At 40.6% G+C, this 25,363-nt stretch overlaps 1 protein-coding gene and 1 non-coding gene across 2 annotated transcripts; one reads left to right on the top strand and one right to left on the bottom strand.

Annotated features, from left to right (window-relative positions):
• The first annotated feature begins 1,611 nt into the window (after window positions 1-1,611).
• Window positions 1,612-22,498, top strand: LOC102229853 (protein kinase C delta type-like). Its single transcript, XM_014469367.2, has 17 exons — window positions 1,612-1,769; window positions 14,087-14,217; window positions 14,306-14,578; window positions 16,265-16,427; window positions 17,134-17,165; window positions 17,283-17,368; window positions 17,589-17,718; window positions 17,824-17,924; window positions 18,016-18,091; window positions 18,241-18,386; window positions 18,491-18,664; window positions 19,401-19,492; window positions 19,580-19,642; window positions 19,723-19,861; window positions 20,040-20,228; window positions 20,321-20,449; window positions 21,049-22,498. The coding sequence occupies exons 2-17, from the start codon at window positions 14,109-14,111 to the stop codon at window positions 21,205-21,207; spliced, it is 2,061 nt and encodes a 686-aa protein (XP_014324853.1). The 5' UTR covers window positions 1,612-1,769; window positions 14,087-14,108; the 3' UTR covers window positions 21,208-22,498.
• trnae-cuc lies at window positions 14,828-14,899 on the bottom strand. Its single transcript has one exon. It is a non-coding gene; the product is annotated as a tRNA-Glu (tRNA).
• Window positions 22,499-25,363: the final 2,865 nt, after the last annotated feature.

Below are 25,363 nucleotides of genomic sequence, written 5' to 3'. Positions count from 1 at the left end.
TGACTTTCAGGTTTCTTCTTCCAGTTGCGAAGGATGCTAAGGATTTCGGCAGACACAGGGACTGTGACGAATTAGAGAAGAAGAAGAAGAAGAAACAAACAGACAGTCACAAGAGGTCAAATTTGACTGAAAAAGATTTGACGAGTTGCTATTTTAAGCTCCCTTTTTTCCAACGGTTTGTGACGGCAGTAACCTGATGAGTAATGCCAGGGTTTTGTTGCGTTAATCTCTAGGCCCTCATTTCTACACCGGGTACGTCATTTGTTTTGTTTTTTTTCTTCCTTTGAAACCTTAAATAGGTCTTTTGGAGCTTAGGATGACCGTTCTGTTTTGTGCCCCGGATCATTTAGCAGCACGTGGTCAAGCCACTTTGTGTCAAGGTGCAACGGACTAATCAGGAAGCATGTGGCCGCTGAAGTCATTCATTAAGAGACATTGGTGGATTTTCTTTTGTCTGCCAGTCACACTCCAATTATTATTGTTATTTTTTGTTTAAATGGAAAGATTAAAAACAATAAAAACATAAATTCTCAATCTGGTTGTGGGTTTAAAGTTCTCGTGTTGAATCAAACTCAAGCTTTGACACAATAAAGTATCTTAAAACCAGGATGTTATAAATGGATCCAATTCTGAGAATAAAAACATTTTGTTTCCTTTGTAGCCAATAGAGTCCTAGTGTGAAGAACATGAAAAATGAGCAAGGTTTTAAGGAATAGACTCATAAATACTTTTTGTTCTCATAAATGATTTTGGACCCATTTACCTGAAGCTCTGTCTGGTAGATTGTTTTGGTTAGAAGGGTAACAGGGGACCCCTGGTGTTTGTGGGAGCTGGGGGACCACAACCATCCGCAAATAGACAAAATCAGGAAATACACGAGAACGCTTCGAAAAACCTTATAGCTGCCTATTTTAATAGCTCAAACATCAAAGGTGCCATAATATGCATTAATGCGCACTACAGTCTTCCTTGTCGCCCCCTGGTGGCTGGTTTGCAATGTAACCAGGTCATGGTGTGTCACGTGGTATTGTGCTGAGGTATTTCAGCTTTCAAAGCTTTATTTTTGTTTTGATTACCGAATGAAGAAAATAAGCAAATAAGTGATATGCTGAATAATAAATTTTAGAGGTCCACCGTGCTTTAATTTTGGAGATGGTAAAAAGAAAAACTTTTTCTAAAAATATTATTTGTGGTGGGACTTCCTGTGGCTCTGACCACGACTTGAGCCAGTTGAATTGGCTACCACTGATCAGACCCAAATAATACAAAATCCACCAAGGTAAATATAATTTATTTCCGTTGTACAACTTAATTTGCTTACTTTAGAACATAAATAGATTATTAATAACTTATCGGTTATCTAAACGTTGTACAGGAATGGTGTTAAACATCTCGTGGCAGGTGACTCCATACAGTACCTGAAACCCACCGAGGCGTGAAATGAAATGACCGGCACACGTCAAAGACAAGCGAACTGGGAACTTGTGTCGCCGCCTCGGACCTTCCGCGCACTGCGTGTGCTCGCCGCCGGCGCGTCTCGAGTCTCGGGAATTCACCTGGCTGACGTCACGCGCCGCTGCCGCGCGCTCCTTCCTAATGAGCCGCGGCGCGAGCTGGCAGTCAGAGCCGCAAAGGATCCTGAAAGGACAGCAGCGACTTGAGGCACTTCCTCACAAGCAGGCTAAATAAGGCGGGGGATTTCGGGAAAAGTCTGAATTTGGTAGAAATTCAAGACCAAGAAAGTCGGTCCACGGTTTGAGAAGAGAGAGGTGAGTTATTGAACTTTTTCCGTCTTTAGTGGGACTTAAAAGTCGGTGTTTTTATTATTGGGACAACAGTCCAGTATCCACCTGTGCGTGCTTCCTCGTTGTAAAGCGGGTTTCAACATGCCCGTGTTTATGTAGGACAGTTTTTTTTTTGTTGAGAGATTGTTATTTCTCTGCTTCACAGCGAAACAAAACGTGGCAAAGAGAGAGAGAGAGAGAGAGAGCACTATTCCAATCTCGGTTCTTCTCGCTGTGCTGGTTTGTTAACTTTCGAGTAGAGACTGTGATAAATCATGTGACATCCAAGTGAAACGTTTCTGTGGTGAGATGTCGTGTTCCCTGGTAGCGCTGTCTGTTGTTTCACATGAAGAACTCGAGCTGAAACAAAAAATTCATAAAACAAAGTCCCCTTAAAAAAATTACTGTATTTTGGTTAAAAAAAATAAAATAAACCTCTTTAGATTGAGCAGTATATAGACTCGACCTCGTTCATTTGGGTAAAAAACATCAGTATTTACACAAAACAAACATAACACGGACTAAAGACTTTTATGCAAAACAGAACAGTAGCATTACCACATATAATTTATTATTACATATATATTGCTGTGCTGTATTATTATTACGACACATAAAACCAGGTATACATTTTCTTCTCTATAAAAACAAGCACAGCATTTCTTAATAATAATAATAATAACAATAATATTGTTGTTTTTATTTAACCAGGATGATCAGCATGTGTTTTATGTCCAAATAATTGAGTTTAGTTATTTTCTGCTTGCGAGGGAATGAAACGAGTGGCAGTCCTTTTTTTTTCATTCAGTCAGCTGATGGGCAGTGTGCAGGAACAGGTGGGTGAGAGTTAGTGCTTGTACCTCATCCTCATACTTTCTCACTTAGATGATTTTAAATCTTTAAAGCCTAAAAGTTCAAACTTGACTCTGATAGTCGGCCCATGCCTTTGTTCAATAACTTTTAAAATGTCGACTCTTTATTTCTAAAATGAAGAGCAAGAGGACTGTAATTTGGTTAAGTTTGGACATAAAGCCTCATTTCAGGGACTATTATGTCTATTAGTATTATGTTTTTTTCTTCTTCTCCCGATCCTGTTGATTTTTATCCTACCTTGTCCTTGACCTGAAAAACAACAACCGGCCGCCTCTGGTTACCGTGGCTTCAACCTGGCAATGGGTCTGTTTATGTTGTGCACAGCTGAGACTAAAGTCTATAATTATGAGATATCAAAGGTGCCTGCCTTAACGGCACGCGCACACATCCCGTCAATAAAAGCCACGTTCAGAAAATGTGACAGGCTTTAAAGGAACTGCCTTCGTTCGACCTTCTGAAACCGCAACATCTTCCGATGCACCGGACCCACGCTGACTCTGAGCGCATGACCGTGTTTTGAAATGTTCCCTCCACTGGTTGCAAAAGTCTTGAGTCACCCAGTCTGCAGTTGTGTTTTTGTTTTGTTTGGTTTTTTTTGTCGAGGCAGCGCAGCTTTAGAGCACAGGTAACATTATCCGCCCACAGTTACTGCTGTGTCAATACAGGCTTGGGGGCATTGTGGTTTGCTTGGAGGATACAGCGGAGACACCTGCTCAGAGAGGAGCTGCCTTTTTCTGTGCCGATCACATGATGGTAGCACATGCAAACAGGACAGGCTGTGGTTGCAGGGATGGTGAACTATTTAACAAGAAACACTGAACGTAGTCATGTCCTTGAAATAATAAAGCTGAGTTTTGTATTTGTACAAGTGCAATGAAATCACCTCAGTTAGAGATCGGACTGCATTACACCTATTCGTACATTGCTTTCTGATAATGGGCAGTGAGAATAAGCGCAGTGCCTCTGAATGTCTTAGACCAGGGGAGCCCAAACCTTTTGAGATCAAGTTTTACTTTTTCTCTCACCAGCCGGCTGAGATCTACCTCATGACACAAAGACATAAAAATTGTAACACAGTTTCTTCCTCGGTGAGATTCTGACACTGGGAGGAGGTTACTGGTTTCTCAGTCACAAGCTGGTTGCAAACCTGAGGCCAGCAGGTGTCAGTCAGTTATGGTAGATCTGACATTTGGTTTGATAACGTCAATATGAGAAGCTACAGACTGATAGGAGGAACCAAAGAGCTCTGTAAAGGTAAAGGCAAATCTTCTGAAGTTGGGATATAATTAATTTAATTTCACATAATTATAGCGGTAGAAGCCATTTGTTTGTTAAAATTTAATGAAATATATTTGTTCTAATTGATGTTTGTTGTGAATGACGTAAACTCACAAAGGAACGAGGTAATTAGTCCAAAGTTTGTAATGCGCCACAGCAAAGGTAAACAAAGGTAAAATAACCCGAACAGGTGATCAACTCAAAACCACTCCTACCTTTTTACTCTCTCTCTGTAGTTAAAGCACAGCTGTTGCCGTGGCAACCGCCTGCGCCCCACAAGCCCAGCAGAGATTACGTTAAAAACATAACATTCAGTCCGTTACGATATCAAGTTTCCAGGCTTGATATTTATTTCTCGATTATTAATCAGCGCTTCCCTGAACACAGCAATGGTTGATTGACTAATTTAAACTCCTGCTCTGCTAGTCAGTCTGTCTTTGAGTCGCCTTTATTTTTTTTTTTGTTAATGGAACCGAAACGCACTGAATTGCGCAACACCTTGTTGAAACAATAATTACTGAGAATATTAATTTGAACACGTTTTGTTGATTTCATTATTCTTTAATGAAGCTACAAACGTTTAGGATCTTAGTGAATATTTTGATTAGCCTGTCAGAAGAGGAAGTTCTGGTCTCAGCATCCTGGCAGCGTTCAGTTTGTCACCTACTGCTGAGATCGACTCAAAACCTTCCCGCGATCGACCGGTTGATCGCGATCGATGTATTGAGCAGCCCTGGTCTAGAGGCAGATTGGGGTTTAGTATTTTGCCTAAGGTCATTTCAACATGCAGGCCGGGATCAAGCTCCTAAACTGTAACTGGTGTTACTCCTGAGCCACACTACCCTGCTTCTGTTGCTTGTTACTGTTACAAATTATCTTTTTTTCTCTCATGTTCTGCTACATTTGAGAGAAATGAGACATCATATGTAGCTGGTAGTCTTGTTCAAGTATGCACAAATGAGGTTTTCTCTGATTTCTTTCCATTTTTTATTAATTTTGTGTTCTTTTCAAAGAACCGCAACAGAAAACATGTTCATTTATAGAGGTCGCATATGTTTTACATTTTTTATTCTGGGATTACTCCGATATCTCCAGTTTACGCGTCAGGCAGTCAGCCAGAGGTCAGAATCGACTAGTTTTTCAAACTATCAAATCTGATCGGTAATCATCACAAAGTTCAGATTACAGGCATGTTTTGACGGCTAAACATAGACAATGGTGTAACACTCATTCACTTTTGGATTTAAAGCTAGCACTTCTGTATTACCTGAGAAAAATCATATTCAGCATTTCAAGGCATAACTAAAAACAAGAACTAAGCAATGCCCCGATATTCTACTAAACCTTGTTAATAAGACATCTGCTCTTAATTGCACGTACAAGCAAACACACACACTTGTGTTTCAGTTATTCGCAGAATCAGTTCTGGGCGCTGAGGGCTTTGCTCATCACATGCCTTTGTGCTTTTGTCGCTGCTCGTCTCTTTGTCCCAAGCAGCCGCTCCTCCTCACGACCTGGCATCCTGTTTGACTCCTCTGGCTCGGAGGCTGTTTTGTCAGGCTTAACTAAGCCTTTGTGAACTGTGAGCGAGGCAGAAATGGATACCCCCTGTTTAATGCACGCAGAGCAAATGCGGATGTTCCGTCTCTGACACGGAGGCAGGATCCTTCCCTCGTTGGTGCAGCGGGTCTGACGTGATTTCAGAAGTCGGTGGGAGAAGCAGGGGAGCAATGGGGAGGAGATGCAACCTCTTGACCCTGTTTGTCAAGAGACGCATCTCCTTATCTCTGTCGTTTTGCATCCCAATATAACCTGATCACTGTTTATCTATGTGTGATCTGGTGCAGTTTGGATATTAGCATTTTGTTAGGGGAAAAACAACAACCTTCTTGCCAGTCACTACTAATTTTAACTAAATACTTCTTTGTTTGGTTCCTGTTTGTGCACATAAGTAGACTGGCAAACTGTTAAGACAGACATTAATACGGCACAATATCTCAGAAAGATTTGAGAATGAGGTAAATGTTTGTAAAAAGGCCTTACTTACTTGACCAGGAATGAAAAAAAGAAAAATCATGTCACTGGAGAAGCATAGAAAGCCCCTTCTAGCGACTGTTCTGAATTTTTTAAGTGAGATTTTGTTAAATTAATTAATTATGATTTGTAGTATAAACCTAGCTTGGCATCTTCATTTATTATGAATCCTCTGTAAGTTGATTCTTTAGGCTGAGAGGAAACACGACTAAAACAAAGCCAACTCTGATCTCAAAGACATTGTGGTGGTTAAGGTGAAAACTGTCTCATGAAACGTTAAAACATTGTCATGTTTGCTATTGGTGGTCATTTAGACAGAAGCTGATGATTGGAAATGGAGTAGGAGGCCGTAGCCCTACCACGGTCTTCCTGTGTGAAACAAATACTGAGAACAAAACACATAAATAGTTGCTGTTTGATTTGAAAGTTGGGTAAATCAAAAATGGCACACTGGCTAAAGTGATTTAAAGTAAATATCAGCACCTTCTGCTGATACTGTCTCTTTAAATAAGTGTCTGCCTCTGTGTAGCTAACCACCCACTAAAAACATGCAGACGACTGAACAATTCATCTAACTTAGTGACTGACAGCAGGTAGGATATTAACTGCTTCATTGATCCTCACTTCAAAATCCTTGAATTTTCAAAAATTAACAAAATATTCACCCTGTTTCTCTTCATAAAGACCAAATGTATTAATTTGGCAGGTTGTGACCACATACTGTACTGAGTTTGGTCTGGTTAAGGCTTTGGTCAAGAAATCCTCTTATTTTCATTGCCATGGGTCTTATTTGCATATTTAGATATTTATTATCGTGAAAATGAATTTGAATTCAACTTAATGTCCATCCGCCAGTTCGTCATGGCAACGTGATCTTGTCTTGCCCTGCCGGTTGGCGGTAGTCTCCAATACGTTCATGACAGCATGAAGTTTGTGCTCAGACGCTCATCAGAAGCTCGGCCTTCAGGTTTCACAGCTGACAAGTGGGTTTGTTTCATAAGCGGAAGAAGGTTACCTGCTTGTATAGCAAGTACGTCCAGGTAAACTTTGGGCATGTTGTCAAGGCGACGGTCAACAACAAAACAAAAACAAAGCAGGCGCTTGTTTACTTCCAGCTGTTAGTGACAAAGCGATGGTGTGTTTATTTTTTATTTTATGCTAAGCTCTGCTTGGCTAATTAATGTCTCTGCTGTCCAGCCTCTGTCCATGCGTCCACACTTGTCCTGTTGTACTGAACTAAAAAAAAAATAAATCTGTTTTAGCTTAGGGACAAGAAATGACACTTTCAGTGTTTATCTCTAGTTTCAGATCTGGTAGGCTCAGAAGACATTACAATCTTTTTCTTTCATCCCCAGGAATGACGTCTTAAAACCAAAGACTAGATTAATAACAAGTTTGTGACTTTTGGAAAAACATTTGGACTCTTTGCAATTTTTTCTTAGTTAAAGAAATTGGTACATAAAGTTAAACCTGCATCTCAGCAGTCAACCTAATTATGCCACTTTTTATTCCGCCTCAAACATCTTGCTCCAATTTGTTTGCGACGTGTTCAACTTAACGCATTGTTTGAACATATAAAGTCATTTAATTGTAAAAACTCTTGATGTTTTCTGCAAGTAAAATGAGTAACTACTACGCACCAAATTGTCAGATAATAATCTAACAAGTAAAATTTTGTTTGTGTGGGTTTTTCTAATCTCTTCCTGCTTTCCGTCTGTGATCTGTAACGTTCCCCCTTCACATGAATGGCAATGCCCTGCTTAAAGCTTGTCTGGAAATACGGCCAATATACAGCATAAAAACTTGTTCATTTGAGTGATGAAGTAACAAAACTACTGGAAGCACTAAATGATCGGTGTTTGTGCTGACTCAGGTGAGGCGTTGGGTTAATGCGTTCAGCTTCTACACCATCAACCTTCAAACAGGCTGGTCTGCTTCTGTCTTTAGTTTATTTTTGGCAGCTTTGTTAAAGGCCCTGGAGAAGGAACACAATGTGGAAAGACGGGTTTGCTTGTCCGGGAAGGTGCAATCAGAGAAAGCGTTTGGTTTTACCTAGAATCTCAGATATTTCCTGCTGTACGTGTGGGAACAAGCCGAACCTTCCTGGCATCTTCAACATCTGAAACCTGTGACAAAAGAGAACAAAAAATGTTTTCAATTGCATTTATAGCTGTCCTCTTTCAGTGAGTTTCAAGTACTATTTAAGAAAAACAAAACATTTGATGAGTTGCAATTTTTATAAAGCACATCTTATGCTTTATAACTTACTTTTATTGGCTTCAAAGGATTGTTTTTTTCTGAGTTTTAATTTCTCAATGTTGTCCAATCTTTGCAACATCCTGACGTACTTTATCCTTTGTTAGACAAGGAGAAAAGCAAAGTTGTTTGTCCTGGACACGCGGCAGATGTTACAGTTAAGAGATGTCCCAATCAGGACATTTTAATCTGATCCGTGTCCCTGGCAAAACTCCAGTCCTGATGTCGGCTGTCGACTGGGATTTTTATCAGACGTGCATCAGTGAGTGAATTTTTAACAATCACAGCCTATTTTGGTGTTCAACGCTTGTAAAACTCTTATGTGCACATTTAAAAAATCTAACAAAACGGTGTTTTCTCTCACAATAATAGCCGTGTTTCACTATTGCAAATGACGTTGAAAGGGAAAGAGACGGTTCCTTCAGGTTTGTCATGTGACCTGCTTTCCCCTGGCGAACATCTCTTGGTGTTGGAAAGAAGGATGCACACAACACAGCCGAGACATTTCTCATTACATTTTCAATATGTTCATGTCAAAACACGTTTAATAGGAAAAACAGACGAAGGAGAATTCACGCAAGAAGAAATTTTTTGTCAAAACACAATTACCTGGAGACACGATCAAATATACAGCAAGTTGATTAAAACAAGTTGGTATAAAACAGAGCAGTAATTAGCTCACTGTTTGAGCAAAATGTCATTTTATTGAAAGTTCTGGCTGTACGTGTTGTCAGATATAGTTTTAACAATAACTGATGCGGCGATGTTCAGTTTAGGGTTTGTGCCATTTGAATATTGTTGTAGTTTTCTTAATATAGTGAAGTTGCATTTCACAGCTGTCCTGCAGAAAAACCAGTTAGGGTAAAGTAGTGGTTTGCAGCAGGAGTGAGTGACATTTCTTTTTAAATGTAGTGAGGTTTTAATACGCTTTTTTTAAACACAGTGAGATTTAAATGTATTTATGGCACGGAAATAAATGTCATGTTAACGTTATCGAGAAATGAAACTTCTTTAGTAATCGATCTGTATCAGGAGGAGAATAAAATCGACAGTTTTAGTCATCACAGATCTAACTAGGTGTTCACACTGACAGACTGGTTTCAGGTTCACGACTAAAGTACTTGGGATTGCACACTTAAAAATACGCTTATCTCAAGATGGTGAGAGTTTACAGGAACAAACGTGCCACTGCTTGGCAATTACAGAAGGTATTCTTAGACTTCGAACGTGTTATTCTTGTTCCCTCTAAAATGAAAGAGATGCAGAATAAAATATAATGCATTTAACAATGTGAAAGCCTGGAGCATTTATTGGTGGGTGCGAGGTGGCTTGAGTTTGGACTTTAAATGTTCCAGGGTTTTCCCCCAGAAGACCTGCTGAGTGGTAGCAGCGCTATGGCAGTCCACTAGCAGCCCACCGTGTTTTTGTGTTAAAAATGTCAAAATTTGCTAACATTTGGGGTACTGTGGTGGCGCATGGGTTAAGCACAGCCCACATAAGGAGGCCTTAGTCCTCGACGCAGCCGTTGCCGGTTTGATTCCCGGTCTGTTGACCTTTGCCGCATCTCTTCCCCCTTTTCTCATTACCCACATTTCTGTCAATTCACTATCAAATAAAGGCTACTAGAACCAATAAATAATTTTATTTAACAATAATTTGGAGGTACACGAGGAGGCATCATAATTTGGAGATAATACTGTGTGAGGCCAACATGCAGGCGCAGAGACAGCCCAACTGGTGCACACCCAGTTCAATGAGTCATCTATAAACCCAGATTAAAACAATCCAAAAAACCTTATTCAAAATAAACAAACAACGCTCAGCCTGGTGGGGAGGCAAGTAAAGCCTGGTGGCCCACCAGGCCTATAATACACAGGTGTGGGAAACCCAGTGTTTTACCTGAACAAACAACAATGTCATGTTTTGGGTGAGTCACTCAAAACATAGTGGATTTATTATAAATATCCTGTATGGGAAATATTTCATTTAGAAATCTAAATGTGTTATTTTAAGTCCCGTTATCTTTACAATGTGTGAACTGTTTGATTTATTTCAATAGTGCCGTTCATTTCTTACTGGTTTTATCTTGAACAGCTGAGAACTTCTGTTCTTTCTGCTTGTTGGGTTTATATCCACTGCTTTCCTGCACTTATGGTTGCAAATAATTCAAAACAAAAAGTTAGCTCGACCCTGAGGCACACTTCAGCCTCTCTTTTTCATTGGTCGTCAGCGTTGCACATTTGCACTTTAGTTCACACTACCCGACCGGGTCCAGTTCTGGCTAAAATAGATTCAAACATGTTTGTCTCTACTTGTGTAGAGTTTGTTCCCCTCTCCACTTCCTCTCACACCGACATATTTTTGGGCCCCAACTGCTGCAGATTTTCCCCCCCAACTCAGTCGCGTAGTGTGGCTCCCCCACATATAGCCAAAAAAAAAAAATCAACTGATCAAATATGAACTATAACGCATGCCTTTAACCACAGCCAGTTTTCAGACGCATGTTTCGACATTTGTGTTTATCAACGCTCTGTTGCTGTTTAGTTGCTCATTAATCCGTCACAATAAACCGGGAATGCACTTTGTCAGACCTCTACAAGGAAAACATGTAAGATGTAGATTGTTTTTTTTCCCTTGGTGCCGAGATACCTTTGCGTTGAGTCAACAGGCTTTAATCACTGCAGTAAGTGATCTTGTTTTTCCACATGTAATTGGAGGAAAACGTTCAGGTGATATTGACAATATTGTAAATGACTGTGTTGAAGTGGGTCAGTTTCACTGACCTGACACGGTTCGCGCTGACTCACTGAAACCTGTGAGCATCCTGTCAAAACATTAAAGGTGCAGTTCACGCTTCAGAGATTTTTTTTTTAAAAAAGTATGTTCCAGTAACTGAGCGATGACAAGCATGATTAGACAACAATTGTCTGGCTCACAGCTCTTACCTGGAGCATATTTTCATACCGGTGATCAATTATGCAACAGCCTGGGAAAATTACAAGTTATTATGCCATGTATTCACACTGGAGACTCTATTCTGCCAGATTGACGCATTATAACGAAACGATTCATCTTACAAACATCAGCATGTCTAGTGGTCTTTTAACAGCCTATTTATTTATTTTGATTTCTAAAACGAAGATAAGCCCGCTGCTCTGCTGGCGCTGTGCTCCCAAGCCTGTTAGACCTGCTTGATCTCCTCTTCCTCCTACGGGCCATTTTTCAACAACTCAAGCTCTGTGAATTACGGGACTTGTTTATGATGCATCTTCTGTGCATGACTTTGATTTTAATCTACCTATTGTACACAGCTATGTACTTTTGGCTCCACAGTTGTGTTGTTTTTAATGCGGTCCCTGTCATGGAAGAGTACAGCCTTGTTTCTAATTGATTTCTGTGCCAATAAGAAGAAAATTATGAGCTTTGCCCATTTTTAAAAAAAAAAAAAAAAGCAAAAACAATATCAGTTCTTGAAATTTATATATAAATTATTCTATAATAATATTTCTATAGTTATTCTATAAATATAATTTCATGTAATCTTTATTCCAGAGGTATAATGATGCATCAAGTTAACAAAGATGATAAACATTGTTGAGTTTTAACCTCAATAAATGACAATCTATAATTAGTGTAGTACGATTCAGAACAGCTTCAGTGAGTCCATATAAAAAATGTTTTTTAAGGGCGTTTGTAAAACGTTTACAAAATGTCTACATATATGAAATGAAGGTGTCATAAATTAACACAATTTTAAGGGATCTTTCTGTATTATCCGGTTCAGGTTTGATCAAAGTATATTGTAAATTTACAGCAAAAGATTTCAGATTGCCTGCAAAACAGTGAAGTAGCTTGTAGTTGGTGGCAGCTAATGGTTAGTCCATCATGGTTTTCCCACCGTGGGCAAAAACATTTGACTCTCTGACAGTGTTTTTTTTTTTCTCTCTGTAGGGCAACAAAAATGTTGCCAGATGAACAATCTAGAAAATGTGGATACTTCTTTAGACAGTGCTAATAGCAATGCCAATTAGCATTCTTTGTTAGCCTAAAACCACTGTTTTCTTTTTGACAACTTTTGCTCACAGCAAATTATTTTAAGGAAACCTCTCAAAAGCTCACGTGACAAGATGTTTTTCTAATCTCAATACTCTTACCAGCATTTTCTGTCTATGATATCAAGTGTTTTATTTCTCCAACACGCTGCGACCTAATTTTATGAAGTATCGCTGCATATTTTCAGTGTGTCTTTGGGGTCTTTTTTGCTGGCTTAACAGATTTTTTTATGTGCCCTAGTCTACCCTCCAGTGATTTGTTGATTTTCTTGCTTCTCGTTTGGCCTTTCCTCTCCACACTCCTTTGTGCAATTACATTTGCTCAGTTTTTCCACACCCTCTGGGGAATCAAGGCACAAATGCAGATGTAAGTGGTCTGAGGCTGGGGATGATTTTTGACAACACGTTTTTTGTGTTAAAGAGACTAATTGCTACTAAAGCACATTTCCGTTTGTGCAGAATTTGAAAGTATTTAAGTATTAAGTAAGGCATCTCTGGGGCTGAAAAACAAGTTCTTAACCACTTTATATCAGCATCTTACTGATCCAACTATGAACAATAAACTGAATATTTCAGGTGCTTAAAACCTGCATGCAGCAGTACTGCATAGTTTGGCTGCTGAGTAATGCTGGACCTTTTTTTAAAGGAGGTTAAGACTTAATGAACACCTTGGAGACCGCTGTTGATACATCACGGTTGTTTCGCTGAACTTGCAGATCATAAGCCAGCTTCTGTAAGAAACCTGCTCTAGATTTTACAGAGTCTTTATTATTATTATTATTATTATTATTATTATTATTATTATTATTATTATTATTATTATTATTATTATTATTATTATTCATTCACCGGACATTATAAAAAGACACACTGCTGCTTGAGATGTGTACTTTGTGACTGGATTTGAGTTTTTCTTTTCACTGACAATTGTGGTTAACAGTAGAAGCTGCCAAAGTGGGAATTTCCATCACCTCTCAAAGCTGTTTAAAGGCAATAAAGAAAATGTTCAACTAATTATTTTGTTCACCTCAGTGGAGCAAAACAAGATCTCTGTCCAGCCAAGGGCTTAAAATAGCACCTGGATTACTTTTTAGTCTACTAAGAGGGAGGTGTGCACATTCATGACAGCATGTACTTGATCAGTCAATTGGTGTTAAATGTAGCATGAGAACAAGGGAACATTATCATCTTATGAAGGATGAATGGTGGCTTAATTAGAAAGAATAATGCTACCTTACAGACAGAGTGTCTCAGTATATTTCTCATGTCTCATACAGTAACTGGTTCTACAACGTTGATTTAATATATTTTTCTCAGACGAAACCTGCGAGCTTTTGTCACATTTTTATGGCCAGACTTTAGAAAGAGTATTCGGGACCAGTAGCCCAGGAGCGCCCAAGAAATATATATTTTTTATGACTTTTTTTTTAAGAGCCCATTTAAATGAGAGAAAATGCAGCTTGAGAAGCTGCCTGGGCGGAAAGCCACTTGACACGTCATTGGCTGGTGTTTACGAAGTAGCCATTCATTTTTCTTGCCGCTTATTGGCTGGACAACAAGAGCAGAAATAAGGAGCACCATGGATGTTAGCTTCTGCGAAAATGCCAAGATGGTTTCCAGTTTGTGTATTAATGCATATTAAGCTGTGCTTGGTGTTTTAACTATTAAAATAGGGCACTATTAGTGTTTTCAGCTACTTACTGAGGGTCCACTGTGATATTAATGTTAAATCTACCTGGAGTATCAATGATTTTGAGCTTAACTGTTAGATAAAGACATGCCCTGATTGACGGTTTGTTGTTTCTCTAGGAGTCCGGGGTGAGCGGTCACCATGGCACCCTTCCTACGATTTACCCTGCAGGGTTACGACATGGGCGCTCTGGGCCCCGTGGATGGCACACCGACTTGTGCCGTCAGGATTAAAGAATCTGTCAGTACAGGTATGGCCAGATATACGTGCATGCAATTATAGTTTTGAGTATTTGCACCCGTGCGTGACTTTCCTGTAATTTTCCTGTTTTTCCACAGAGCGAGGAAAGACCTTGGTACAAAAGAAGCCCACCATGTATCTTCAGTGGAAGTCCAGTTTTGACGCTCATATCTATGAGGGTCGTGTCATCGAAGTGATCCTCTTGAAGAGCTCTGACGAGCCTCTGGCTAAGGTCACTTTGGGAATGTCTACTCTGACGGAGCGCTGCAAGGCCTTGAAAAACAAAAACCAAACTGAATTCTGGGTGGAGCTTCATCCTTCGGGGAGAATTCAGATCTCCTTACAGCATTTCCTGGAGGACACAGATATAGGTAAAAAAAAAAAAACATAACTTCTGAATTGGTCTGATTTGGCATTTGTAGTAACTTGATTTGTCTATAACGTTTCCTGTGTTTTACATGCTTGTTTTCATGGACTTCTTATAAAGTCCCAAGACACTCAGATCATGCAAGTTCCTTAGTTTGTCACAATACATTTTAAACAGGAGAGAATACAAGAGATTTTAGAATGACATTCATTTTAGGCTACAGGGTCTAAAAACAACATTAAAAAAAAATATGTTCCCTGACCGGGAATCGAACCCGGGCCGCGGCGGTGAGAGCGCCGAATCCTAACCACTAGACCACCAGGGATGATATGTGTGTGGGTGTGTGTGTGTGTGTGAGGGCTGCAGTAACCTTACACTCACCCATAAACCCTGTGGTCATGTGGATCCACTGCCTCTCACTCTAGTGTTGTATGTTGACCTCTACTGGAGGAAGTGCTACCAAATAGGCTGTCTTATTTTCTTGAAACACGAGGTATTCAGGAATATATAATACTTAAATCCATTAAATCCATATACATATTGCTATGCAAAGCTATATGTACAAGAAAGAGATTTTTTTCAATGAGTTAGATTCTTGTTGGGTTAAATAAAAATCAAATTACTCTTGATTTTCCACATTCTTATATTAATCCTTTTAAAGTTAGTGGATGATGTGTAATTTTTCTATGCTACATTACCTTTAATTGCCTGTGTTTTAGGCCTGCGTTCCCAACGCAAATTATTATTTTTTTGTCATTCTGAGCATAACACATACCAGAAAAAATGGGTTGCAGGTTCTTTGATCCGTTTTAAATAGAACATCAAGTTAAAAAATTGAGTCTATTTCTATTCCTACATCAAATCTCCCTTCCGTAACCTTTATTTTACGGTTTACTAAAGGCAGAAAAGCACTTGACGCTGTAGATAGTGGTGTACAAACTTCCCATAGAAATCAAAATCATCAAGTTGAAAAGATGACAGTGCCAAAATAAAAAAAATTATACATTAAAGATGCAAAATGGTGAGAACTAGATGCCTTTAAATTGGTTTTGTATTGTGGGAGTACAATTTGAGTGTTTGGACCTCTTTTAGGAACAAGCCCCACACTCCACCAGTGTCCACCCACCCACTCCACTGGGTGCCCCAAAAATCATCCCAGTGCTCATTTACGTATGCTTAAACAGCTCAGTGGATTTCTTTTCCTGATTTTCCAGTCTAACTTTCTCTTCCAACAGAGAGAAAGTTAGATTATATCTCTCAGTTTGTCACTCTGTTCTTCCAGAGGACATTTGTAAGACTGCTTCTCTTTCAGATTGTTCCTATGTCAGCCCCCCTCCCATCCTCCCTCCTTCCCTTCTTCTCTTCCACAGCTTTTGTCTGCTTTGTTTGCTTCTCCCACACCTTCTACGCGGTCTCCTCTGAAAGACCCCGCTGTACTGACTGAGCAGCTCATTTAGAAGAGCATTTGTCAGCATTGAGCCTCCAAACCCAGCTCAGTATTTACAAGGTCATGCCCACATTAGAAAGATGTAACAACTGTGAGATGGTGAAAGCTTAAAGAAAGGTGAAATAACTTGACCACTGCTCTGTACGTTGGACAAGGAAGGATTGATAGCAGTTCTGGTTGACAAAATGAACGTGTTAATCTTGGGATTTAATGCATATATTTACGTTTCCCCCTCTGTGGCAGGCAAGCCGTCAACGAAGGCTCCTCCTCCAGAAGGCGTTATGACTCTCAACAGAAGGAGAGGAGCCGTTAAGCAACAAAAGATTCACGGCATCAAAAACCACGAGTTTATTGCCACGTTCTTCCGCCAGCCCACCTTCTGCTCCGTCTGCAGAGAGTTCCTCTGGTGAGACCATTTCCAGTCTCTGTTGCAGACCAGTTGTAACTTCAGCAACATCTGACTGCTCCTTTGCGGACTTCTCATGATTGTGTGACCTTCTTATATTTATTTCATCATATCATGCCCACAAACCTCGGTGTAGTTTATTGGGATTTAATTTGATCGACCAGCACAAAGTCGCACATAATTATTAAGAGGAGGGAAAATTCGAAATGCTTTCCTAATATTTTTGGGAAAAGATTTATGAGAAACTGCAGCATGCGGGGTTTTTTCCCCTCTGCACAGCTGGAGACCAGGTTCATTACTAGGGATTTGTATATGTCTCTCTGTATATTTTTTAATTTAACCCTGCTTTAGGCCTCCATTTATGGAGCTTCACCAATATGTGAGTCAAGCTCCTCCTCTATCTATCCATCTACAGACATTTTTTATCTGCTTAGAAAAGAGCAACAGGAAATCTGTTGTTTTTTCTAGCCTGTGTTTTAACACAGTTTTATTATCCCTTATCTTCAGTTTTGCCTGTAATAAATGCAAAACCACCGAACACACACTTTATTGGGTTTGTCGCATTTGGAGACCGTTCCATACAGACATTTTTCAATGTGTCAATAAGGTAGAGATCTACAAACAAATCCTAGTGCGACAGTCATTTCAGGCACTTCAGTCCAGAAATATTAAAATATTTATATCTATTTTTTTCTCTTTCATACAGGGGTCTCAACAAGCAGGGGTACAAGTGCAAACGTAAGTGGCTTCTAAGCTGATGCTCTCATGTTTGCATGTTTTTACCCTCTGGACATTTGTAAGCCAGGCGTTTTTTTCTCACTTCCTAACTTTAACATTACATGTCGTTTGTCCCAGAATGCAATGCAGCCATCCACAAGAAGTGCTTTGAGAAAATCATCTACAACTGCACTGGAACAGCAGCAAACAGCGTTGATACCATGGTGAGCGGAGTCAATGATTTGCAGCAAAGCGTCAACGTCAGATCTGGCAACGGCAGCGAGACTCATCAATATTTTCCTTTTTTTTTCATGCTGTGGTTTCAGCAATGATTTGAAAATTATTCTTCATCTGCACTACTCGTCACACCAATAAAAATACGTGTGTTTGATTTTGACTGTTTACCTACAGCCAGCTGACGCGTTCTAATCTCTGTTCACGCAGTTCCAGAGCGAACGTTTCAACGTCAACGTGCCGCATCGCTTCAAGTACTACAACTACAAGAGCCCCACGTTCTGTGAGCACTGCGGCAGCCTCCTGTGGGGTCTCGTGAGACAGGGCCTGAAATGCGACGGTGAATCCCACAAAACGCCTTTTTGTCATTTGTATACATCTGTCTTCTAACTCTGCTGTGGTGCTAACATCCTCACTTCTACCTCACGCTTCGTCCTCCGTCCAGCGTGTAACATGAACGTCCATAGTTACTGCCAGGTGAAAGTGGCCAATATGTGTGGAGTCGACCAGAAGTTGTTCGCAGAAGTTCTGGCCCAGTTTGCCACGGTGGGTGGAGAGTTGAGCTTTGTACTCGATTGTTTTTAAAAATCCATGTTGATGCTCACCCAAAATGACAAATAAAAAATGTTCACTGCAGAAAAACGACACCCAGGAGGAAGAGGATCCAGATATTGGGATTTATGAAGACAGGAGCTTAATTACAGATCCTAAAGGTAAGAGCTAAACATCCACTTTCATCTTCCTTGTATCGTTTGTTTTATTCTTTGAAATATATTCTTGAACTGCAACGCTTTGATCGGAATTTGCGTGGGTATCTACATACTTAGTCATGTACTCAAAGTGTCCAAATGTGTATTTTTAGCTGGCCAAAAACCCAAGAGCGTGAGGCCGCCGCCTGCCACGACCCCGGCCCAAGACCCAACCCCAGCCCCGACCTCCCAGCTCCTCCATCTCAAATTGGACAACTTTATACTCCATAAAGTTCTGGGGAAAGGTAGCTTTGGCAAGGTATGCCCTGCTGTGTCCGTCCTTAAACAACCTCATCCTGGGATAACATGACGGCCCGGTGGTTATTAAAGCTACGTGCTTCTCCGAACGTCCCACACCTACAGGTGATGCTGGCAGAGCTGAAGGGGTCTGGTCTCTACTTTGCCGTGAAAGCCCTGAAGAAGGATGTGGTGCTCATGGACGACGACGTTGAGTGCACCATGGTGGAGAAAAGAGTCCTGAGCCTTGCGTGGAACAATCCTTTCCTCACTCACCTCTACTCCACGTTCCAGACTAAAGTAAGAACACTCCTGCTGCCTTCCACTTCACAATTTTGCACTACCTTCTGCTGGTCCAACACGCACAATTCTCTAAAAGTTTGTGCTTGTGGGCCGATGCTGTAGCAGGGTATTGCACATCTCTGTTAGTAAAACAGGTTTCTCTACTTGCATCATGGTAAACTAAGGAGGAATAAATTAGAGTGTAGATGGGGCCTAAAAGTTTACTTTAATTAAAGCCACAAGCAGCATATTATTTTAGCTTTCGTTTCGTTTTTAGACAACCAGCTAAGTAAGCAGTGAAACGTCTCCCATTTTTTTAGCTTATGCTTAACGTCTTCCCGCTCCGTCTTGGCGCTTGTTGTAGCACCAGGGTGAGTCAAGTGCAAATCATCTGGGATGTGCGATTAAAACGATCCTTTCCACATGCGTACGCACCCCTCTGCACTTGTTGCAGTTACTACTTACTTTATTTCCTCAACAGGTTAAGATATCTATTCCTCTATTTACATGATAATGAGTAGATTAACATAATTTTATATAATCCGTTCTTGTTTGGTTTCCTCTGCATGAGAAAACCAAGCCCAACCCAAAACTGAGGCTTTATTGCTGAGAATGACAATTCCCAGCTGTTCGTTAGATAACGCCACACAAACCCAGCCTGTGTTATCTGAACGCCTCCCCTCCCCCCACACGCCCTCCACTTGTGCTCTTCACATCCCATTTGTGAGCTGACAGTTATATCTCGTTTTCACAGGAGCACCTCTTCTTCGTGATGGAGTTCCTCAACGGAGGCGACTTGATGTTTCACATTCAGGAGAAAGGCCGCTTCGATCTCACCAGAGCTACGTGAGTACGCACCCAACCTGTGACGCAAAGGTTTGCAGGTGCAAAGCCGTCTCGATCGACGTGACACGGTTTGAATTTTCCCCGTAGGTTCTATGCTGCTGAGATCGTCGTAGGGCTTCAGTTCCTTCACGCACAAGGAATCATCTACAGGTAGGACTCTGGTTCCGGGGCATTCCGATCAACCTGAGAAAACTGTCTCATTTGACGTGCATGTGTCTGTTTGTCTACAGAGATTTGAAGCTGGATAATGTTATGCTGGACAGTTCTGGACACATCAAAATAGCAGATTTTGGCATGTGCAAAGAGAACATCTCCGCAGAGAACAAAACCGGAACGTTCTGTGGGACGCCGGACTACATCGCACCCGAGGTTAGTCCGAGTCTCCTCAACAAATATCCTCATATATTCTGTTACTTCATTTAAATGCCAAACCTTACTCTTCTTTTACTTGTATTATTATATAAATAAATGTTTGTGTGCCTCCTGGTGGCCTTTATGAATATTGCACCTGCACGCGACGCAACTCCACTTGTCTCTTCTTTCATAGATCCTGGTTGGACAGAAGTACACCTTCTCAGTAGACTGGTGGTCATTCGGTGTGCTCGTCTACGAGATGCTGATTGGTCAGTCGCCATTCCACGGTGACAATGAGGACGAGCTGTTTGAATCCATCCGGTTGGATGCCCCCAACTACCCCAAGTGGATCACCGACGAGTCAAGGAGCCTACTTGAGCAGGTGAATAATCAGTAGTGTCAAGAGTAGGATCGCACACTCTACGTTTCTGTCGGTTGGGATTCAGTTGTATTTCCTCCTGTCCTTCTTTTCAGTTGTTTGTGCGAGAGCCAAGTCGCAGGTTGGGTGTGGTCGGCGACATCAGAGCCCACAGCTTCTTTCAGTTAATCAACTGGTCGGCGCTGGAGAACAGACAAGTGGAGCCGCCGTACAAGCCCAAAGTGGTATGGGAATATATTAGAAGTGCACAGTAAAGCAGGAGACAGGAAACAAAATGTGCTCCTTGGAAATTGGAATATCGTAGTAATAAAGAAGTATTTTCAATACAAAATAGTTGCTGAATAAACTGTTCATTGTCACTGTTGTCCAGCAGACAGTCACTGGCCACAAAAGGCCATGACTAAAGAAGTCTATAATTCTGCAAGCATGTTAATGAAAAGTTGAGTGGAAGGAAACAATTGTGCAGACAAAACAACAACAAAAAAGGAAAAGTATCAATTGTTCATGGGTTATTTAAAGCAGCATAGGCTTCCTGACACCTCAGCAGTGCTACAGGCCAATTGCTAAGGAACACTGACCAAGACATTTCTGGAATTAAAATTAATTATAATATAATTTTTTAATGTCTCAAGTTACTTTAGATTTTTGAGAAACTTAATGGAAATATACCACTTAGGAGTGGATCTACATAATGGGTTCCACTTATTGAATTGACTTACTGAACTTCATTAATGGCGTTGCAGCTGCGTCTGCATCTGTCCCGATTAGTGGCTGTTGTGAAACTCATTGAGCTCCTTTTGTTTTTGTTCCTTTGTGCCCACAGAAATCTCCCAACGACTACAGCAACTTTGATCGGGACTTCCTCAGCGAGAAACCCCGCCTCACCAACTGCGACAAGAAGCTCCTTGCAACCATGGACCAGACTGCATTTAGAGACTTTTCCTTCGTCAACCCCAAAATGGAACAACTGATAAGAAAATAGAAGAAAAAACTCACAGAAACTAAAGTGTTAGCTCAGTACACGGAAGTAGGCTCTTATGTTATTCTGTTTATCTTCATGTGGTGTAGGGGTCAAGTGACTTTTGAGCCTGATTGTAAGCTTTATGGTTCCTCTGATACATCAGGAGATAAAACGACGTTTGCTGGAAGTGTGCGTTGTCTCGTCTCCTCCGTCAGACGGCGCAGGTTTCCAACGGAGCGCGAAGCTTCAGGATTCGTGGACCAGTTTTGTTTCTGCTAAGGGGTACAAATCAGTTGCCAGTTTAGTCTTCATTTGTTAGTCGTGTTTTCTTCATTCACCGTGTACCGTATCACAACTCTTTAATACGCAGGCACAAGATTCACACTTTGATTTTATGAAACAGTGACACTGTATAAACCTGACATTGCACATGCAAACTATGGGAGTTGAATGTACGCGGAGAGCACATTCGTTGCAGCACTTTTTGCACCCGGTTAGAGATTATAAGGACTTTTGAGATGCTTTTCTTGGTTGTTTTTAGATGCAAAATGGTGCTACAGGTTGTTGCCACTGCTGTTTTGTTGATGCAGCCGGTTTAGCCCATTTGGGATGAAATGTACTGTAACTGTGTCGACGGTTTAAATTTGATCTGAACTGAAGCCTTTATGCCATGAACATTTTACTGTCATTGCTTTCCTCTCTTATCCCTTTATGTTTTGTTCTGTTTTTAATATTTTATTCTGTCTTTATGTAAAACGAGTATGACATAAAATATCACGCTGTATATCAAAATAAAGGAGAGTACAAGTGAAGTTCTCTGGGTCCTCGTGAAACTCGGTGGAAGAATGCGCGGCATGCGTTTAATATCACACCTGTACGTTCTTATGCAATAAAGAATGTTGTTTTATAAGAGAAGTGGCATTTCTGTGTGAGAGCAGATCTTTAATATGTCATATGTATGTTACAATATTTAAATACTGGGATTTAACAGGGAAATGATGCAACTCTGTCTAAACAAATCATGTGTTCGGCTGTTTACTGCTTGATTTCAATGGAGTCCTTTTGAAATGTCCATCTTTTACAAATGATTCTGAATAAATATACTTGTAAATTGAACATTCCTTCTCATCTACTGTCCACGTTGCACTTGATTAGCTTTGGATTTGAGGCGTCTTCAACGCGACACTGAAATCTGTTTAACTGAAAACATTTTGTATTTGAGGAACCAGTTTGTAAAATTCAGCGTTCTTATGAACCTATGAACCGAGGTTGATGCAAGTCATGAACAGTTCCACACACCAGTCGGCTTTGACTCAAAACAGTGTATTGCTTGCTGAAAAGTTGGAAGATGAAAAGGGGTTTTGTCATCCATGATCCCAGCGAGTCCAAGCAGTCCTCCAAATCCACAACTTTATGAAAGAAAAATTAGCTTTGGAATGTCTGGGAATGAATCTGTGGGCTCACCTGATGACGGAAAGTTTAGTTTGATGGTGAGCAAACTTAGACAAACAGGTTATTGTGTACTTACGTATTTTAGAAGCAGTTTTGTTTGTTTTTCAACTGAATTGAACAGGGCACATGTCATATTACATGAAGAATAAACACTGGCATGATTTATCTTGTAAACCTTTGATAGCCATTGTATTTAGTCTTGTTATTTGTACATAGAGAAATTAAATGGGACTCACCCCCTGTTGAGGTTTAGAAATATGTGACAAACATCTATGTGATTTTACATGCTGAAAGGAAGTTATAGAGAAAATGCTATAAAGCGAACGTGATCACGTTTACCCTTTTACAATGTGATAAAATGTAATAAAAAAAAACAATTCTCTGTAATTTCTCACTCTGTTGATCCATTTCTGATTCAGGTCTTTGTTCTCCCTCACAAAAATTCAAACAAAAAAACAGTTCGACAAAACACAGCTCAAATGTTTTCCATAGCGCGAGACTATTTTGACACTATTTTCACTCCATACTAAACTAATTTTAATGATTTGTAACCTGAGAGCTCAACTGAAGAAAACACACACACACAAAAAAAACCGAGGCTGCCATCTAGCGGCCACAAAGGAGACGAGGGAGAAACGTGCTCGCGTCGCGCACGCCTCGTGTGTGACCCGTCCTCGTCCTCTCAGTCTGGACCCCGGCGGTGTCTCACCGTTTCCCGCGGGATGTCCAACAAAACCAGAAGTGTGCGCATCCACAAACCGCGGTGTTCGTTTTTAAAAGACATTTCTCCCTGCAAACATGTGGTTTAAAACCTTCCGTAGCATTAAAATGGAAGTACAATTGTGATGGATTGTCCTCATTAGGAAATGGCACGGTCAAAAACAAAGACGCATGATGTGTTTACTCTCAAAAAAACAAAAAAAAAAAAAAAACAAAACCGCAGCTTCTCATTTGGTGTCGCCTTTTTCCCAAAATGCTTCGCAGCAGCAGCAGCACCTTTACTTTTGTTGAACAAATAAATGAATTAGGAAATAAATTCCTTCCCCTTTGATGAATTCATTGCTCCTCCACTACCTTCGCAGTTAAAACGAGACACTTTGTTTTATTTTCATGGTTGATTCCACCAGAGTGTATTCCTATCGGCTGGGTTCTCTTCTTTTTTCTCTCTCTCTCTCTCTCCTCCTTTTGTCATAACAGGCGAAGGGTTGGTCTATTGTGGAGGATTATTTTTCAGCAGAAGCCTTTTTTTTTCTTTCTTTCTTTCTTTCTTTCTTTACTAATCGTTCGAGTGAGCTGCAAAATGTGTTTCAGGTTCTATAGGAGCGGGTTCCACAGAGGAGAAAATGCACTTATTTGGTCGAGGAAGCGCGTTTGCAGTGATAAATGGACGGACTTTGAGCGCTGCACTCACACTGTCAGCGCATATTTCCAGCAGTTTCTCCCGCCCTCTATTCCGAAAAAAAAAAAAAAAAAAAAAAATACGACTTTCCATCCGTGAGCAGCGTGTTGTGCGGGATCACAATGTGCTGTGATGTGATTTAATTAAAAGTACTAACTCACCCTCATCTTTATATCACATGCTTCCCCCCCAAACCCCAAGGAAGGAAAACAAAGCAACTCGTTCATCTTTAACAACATTCTGCCGACTTCTTTATCTCGAAGTGTGTTGCTTTTGACGGGAACAATGCGACACTTATCGAAAGTGGGGCCGATTAGCCTGAATGCGAGCAGTTCATTTCAGCTGAACCATCAACTATAAGTCCAAATTCCGCTGGGGATTTAAAAAAAAAAAAAAAAAAAAGAAAAGAAAAGAAGCACACCCTGCCCTGACGACCATTTCTGTTACTGTAAATGAATGTCAGCGGGAAATGTCGGGATCTTTCTTTCATTTTGTGTGCTTGTTATAATTTTTCGTCTCCACTCTGCTCGTCAGATGTTTTATTGTGTGTGTGTGTGTGTGTGTGTGTGTGTGTGTGTGTGTGTGTGTGTGTGTGTGTGTGTGTGTGTGTGTGTGTGTGTGTGTGCGTGTGTGTGTGTGTGTGTGTGAAGATGGAAGTCGGGATGATGATGATGAAGCCAGGCTCAGAGGCATATAGGCGGCAGAACATGCGCAGTGGACACTTGTGCCATATTGGAACGAGGTCGTGAAGGAAAAGCGCGTCACGCTAAGGGAAGTTCGGCGACTCGACCCTCCACAGTAAAGGTCCCGCTTGTTGCCTGGGCGACGGTTGGCGCCACAGATTTGGACGAAGTAGAAGCCGCGTGAGCGTCAACGTCGCCGCCATGTTGAAGACAGGCATTTTCTTTGGACACACAAAATGCAAAATGTGACGTAAAATACATCATTTCGTCTTTTGTGTTTCGGTTGATGTTAATGTTTCCAACTAGAAATGGGGAAAAACGTTTTTGCTGAAACCTGAGAGTCACTGATAACTCTTTAAAAATCATCATTAGCTACTCAATAAAACACCACATCTGTTAAATAAGACATGACGTTCATATTGCACGTCTGTCACAGACATTGTGAATAATTTAATCTACAAGAATATTTTCATCTAGAAGTAGTTGTAGTTTGAAAAATAAGTTCTAACACATTTGAATTGGAGTCACTCTGATCTGTAGTTAGAGACCAATAACATCCAAAGGTCTCATGTTCTTACACTCTGAAAAGTGTGAGATAGCCTGTGAAGGCACTAGTATTACTGATGACACTAATAAAAAGGAG

Source organism: Xiphophorus maculatus, chromosome 20, assembly GCF_002775205.1.
Source record: "Xiphophorus maculatus strain JP 163 A chromosome 20, X_maculatus-5.0-male, whole genome shotgun sequence".
NCBI classification, from domain to species: Eukaryota; Metazoa; Chordata; class Actinopteri; order Cyprinodontiformes; family Poeciliidae; genus Xiphophorus; species Xiphophorus maculatus.
The sequence above is the reverse complement of the archived record's forward strand: the minus strand, read 5'-3'. Positions and strand labels throughout refer to the sequence as shown.

Coding starts and splice junctions, on each gene's coding strand:
- LOC102229853 (XM_014469367.2), top strand. CDS start 14,109: ATGGCACCCTTCCTACGATTTACCCTGCAGGGTTACGACATGGGCGCT. Junction 19,493..19,579: donor TTCGATCTCACCAGAGCTAC/GTGAGTACGCAC, acceptor TTTTCCCCGTAG/GTTCTATGCTGCTGAGATCG. Junction 19,862..20,039: donor CGGACTACATCGCACCCGAG/GTTAGTCCGAGT, acceptor CTTCTTTCATAG/ATCCTGGTTGGACAGAAGTA.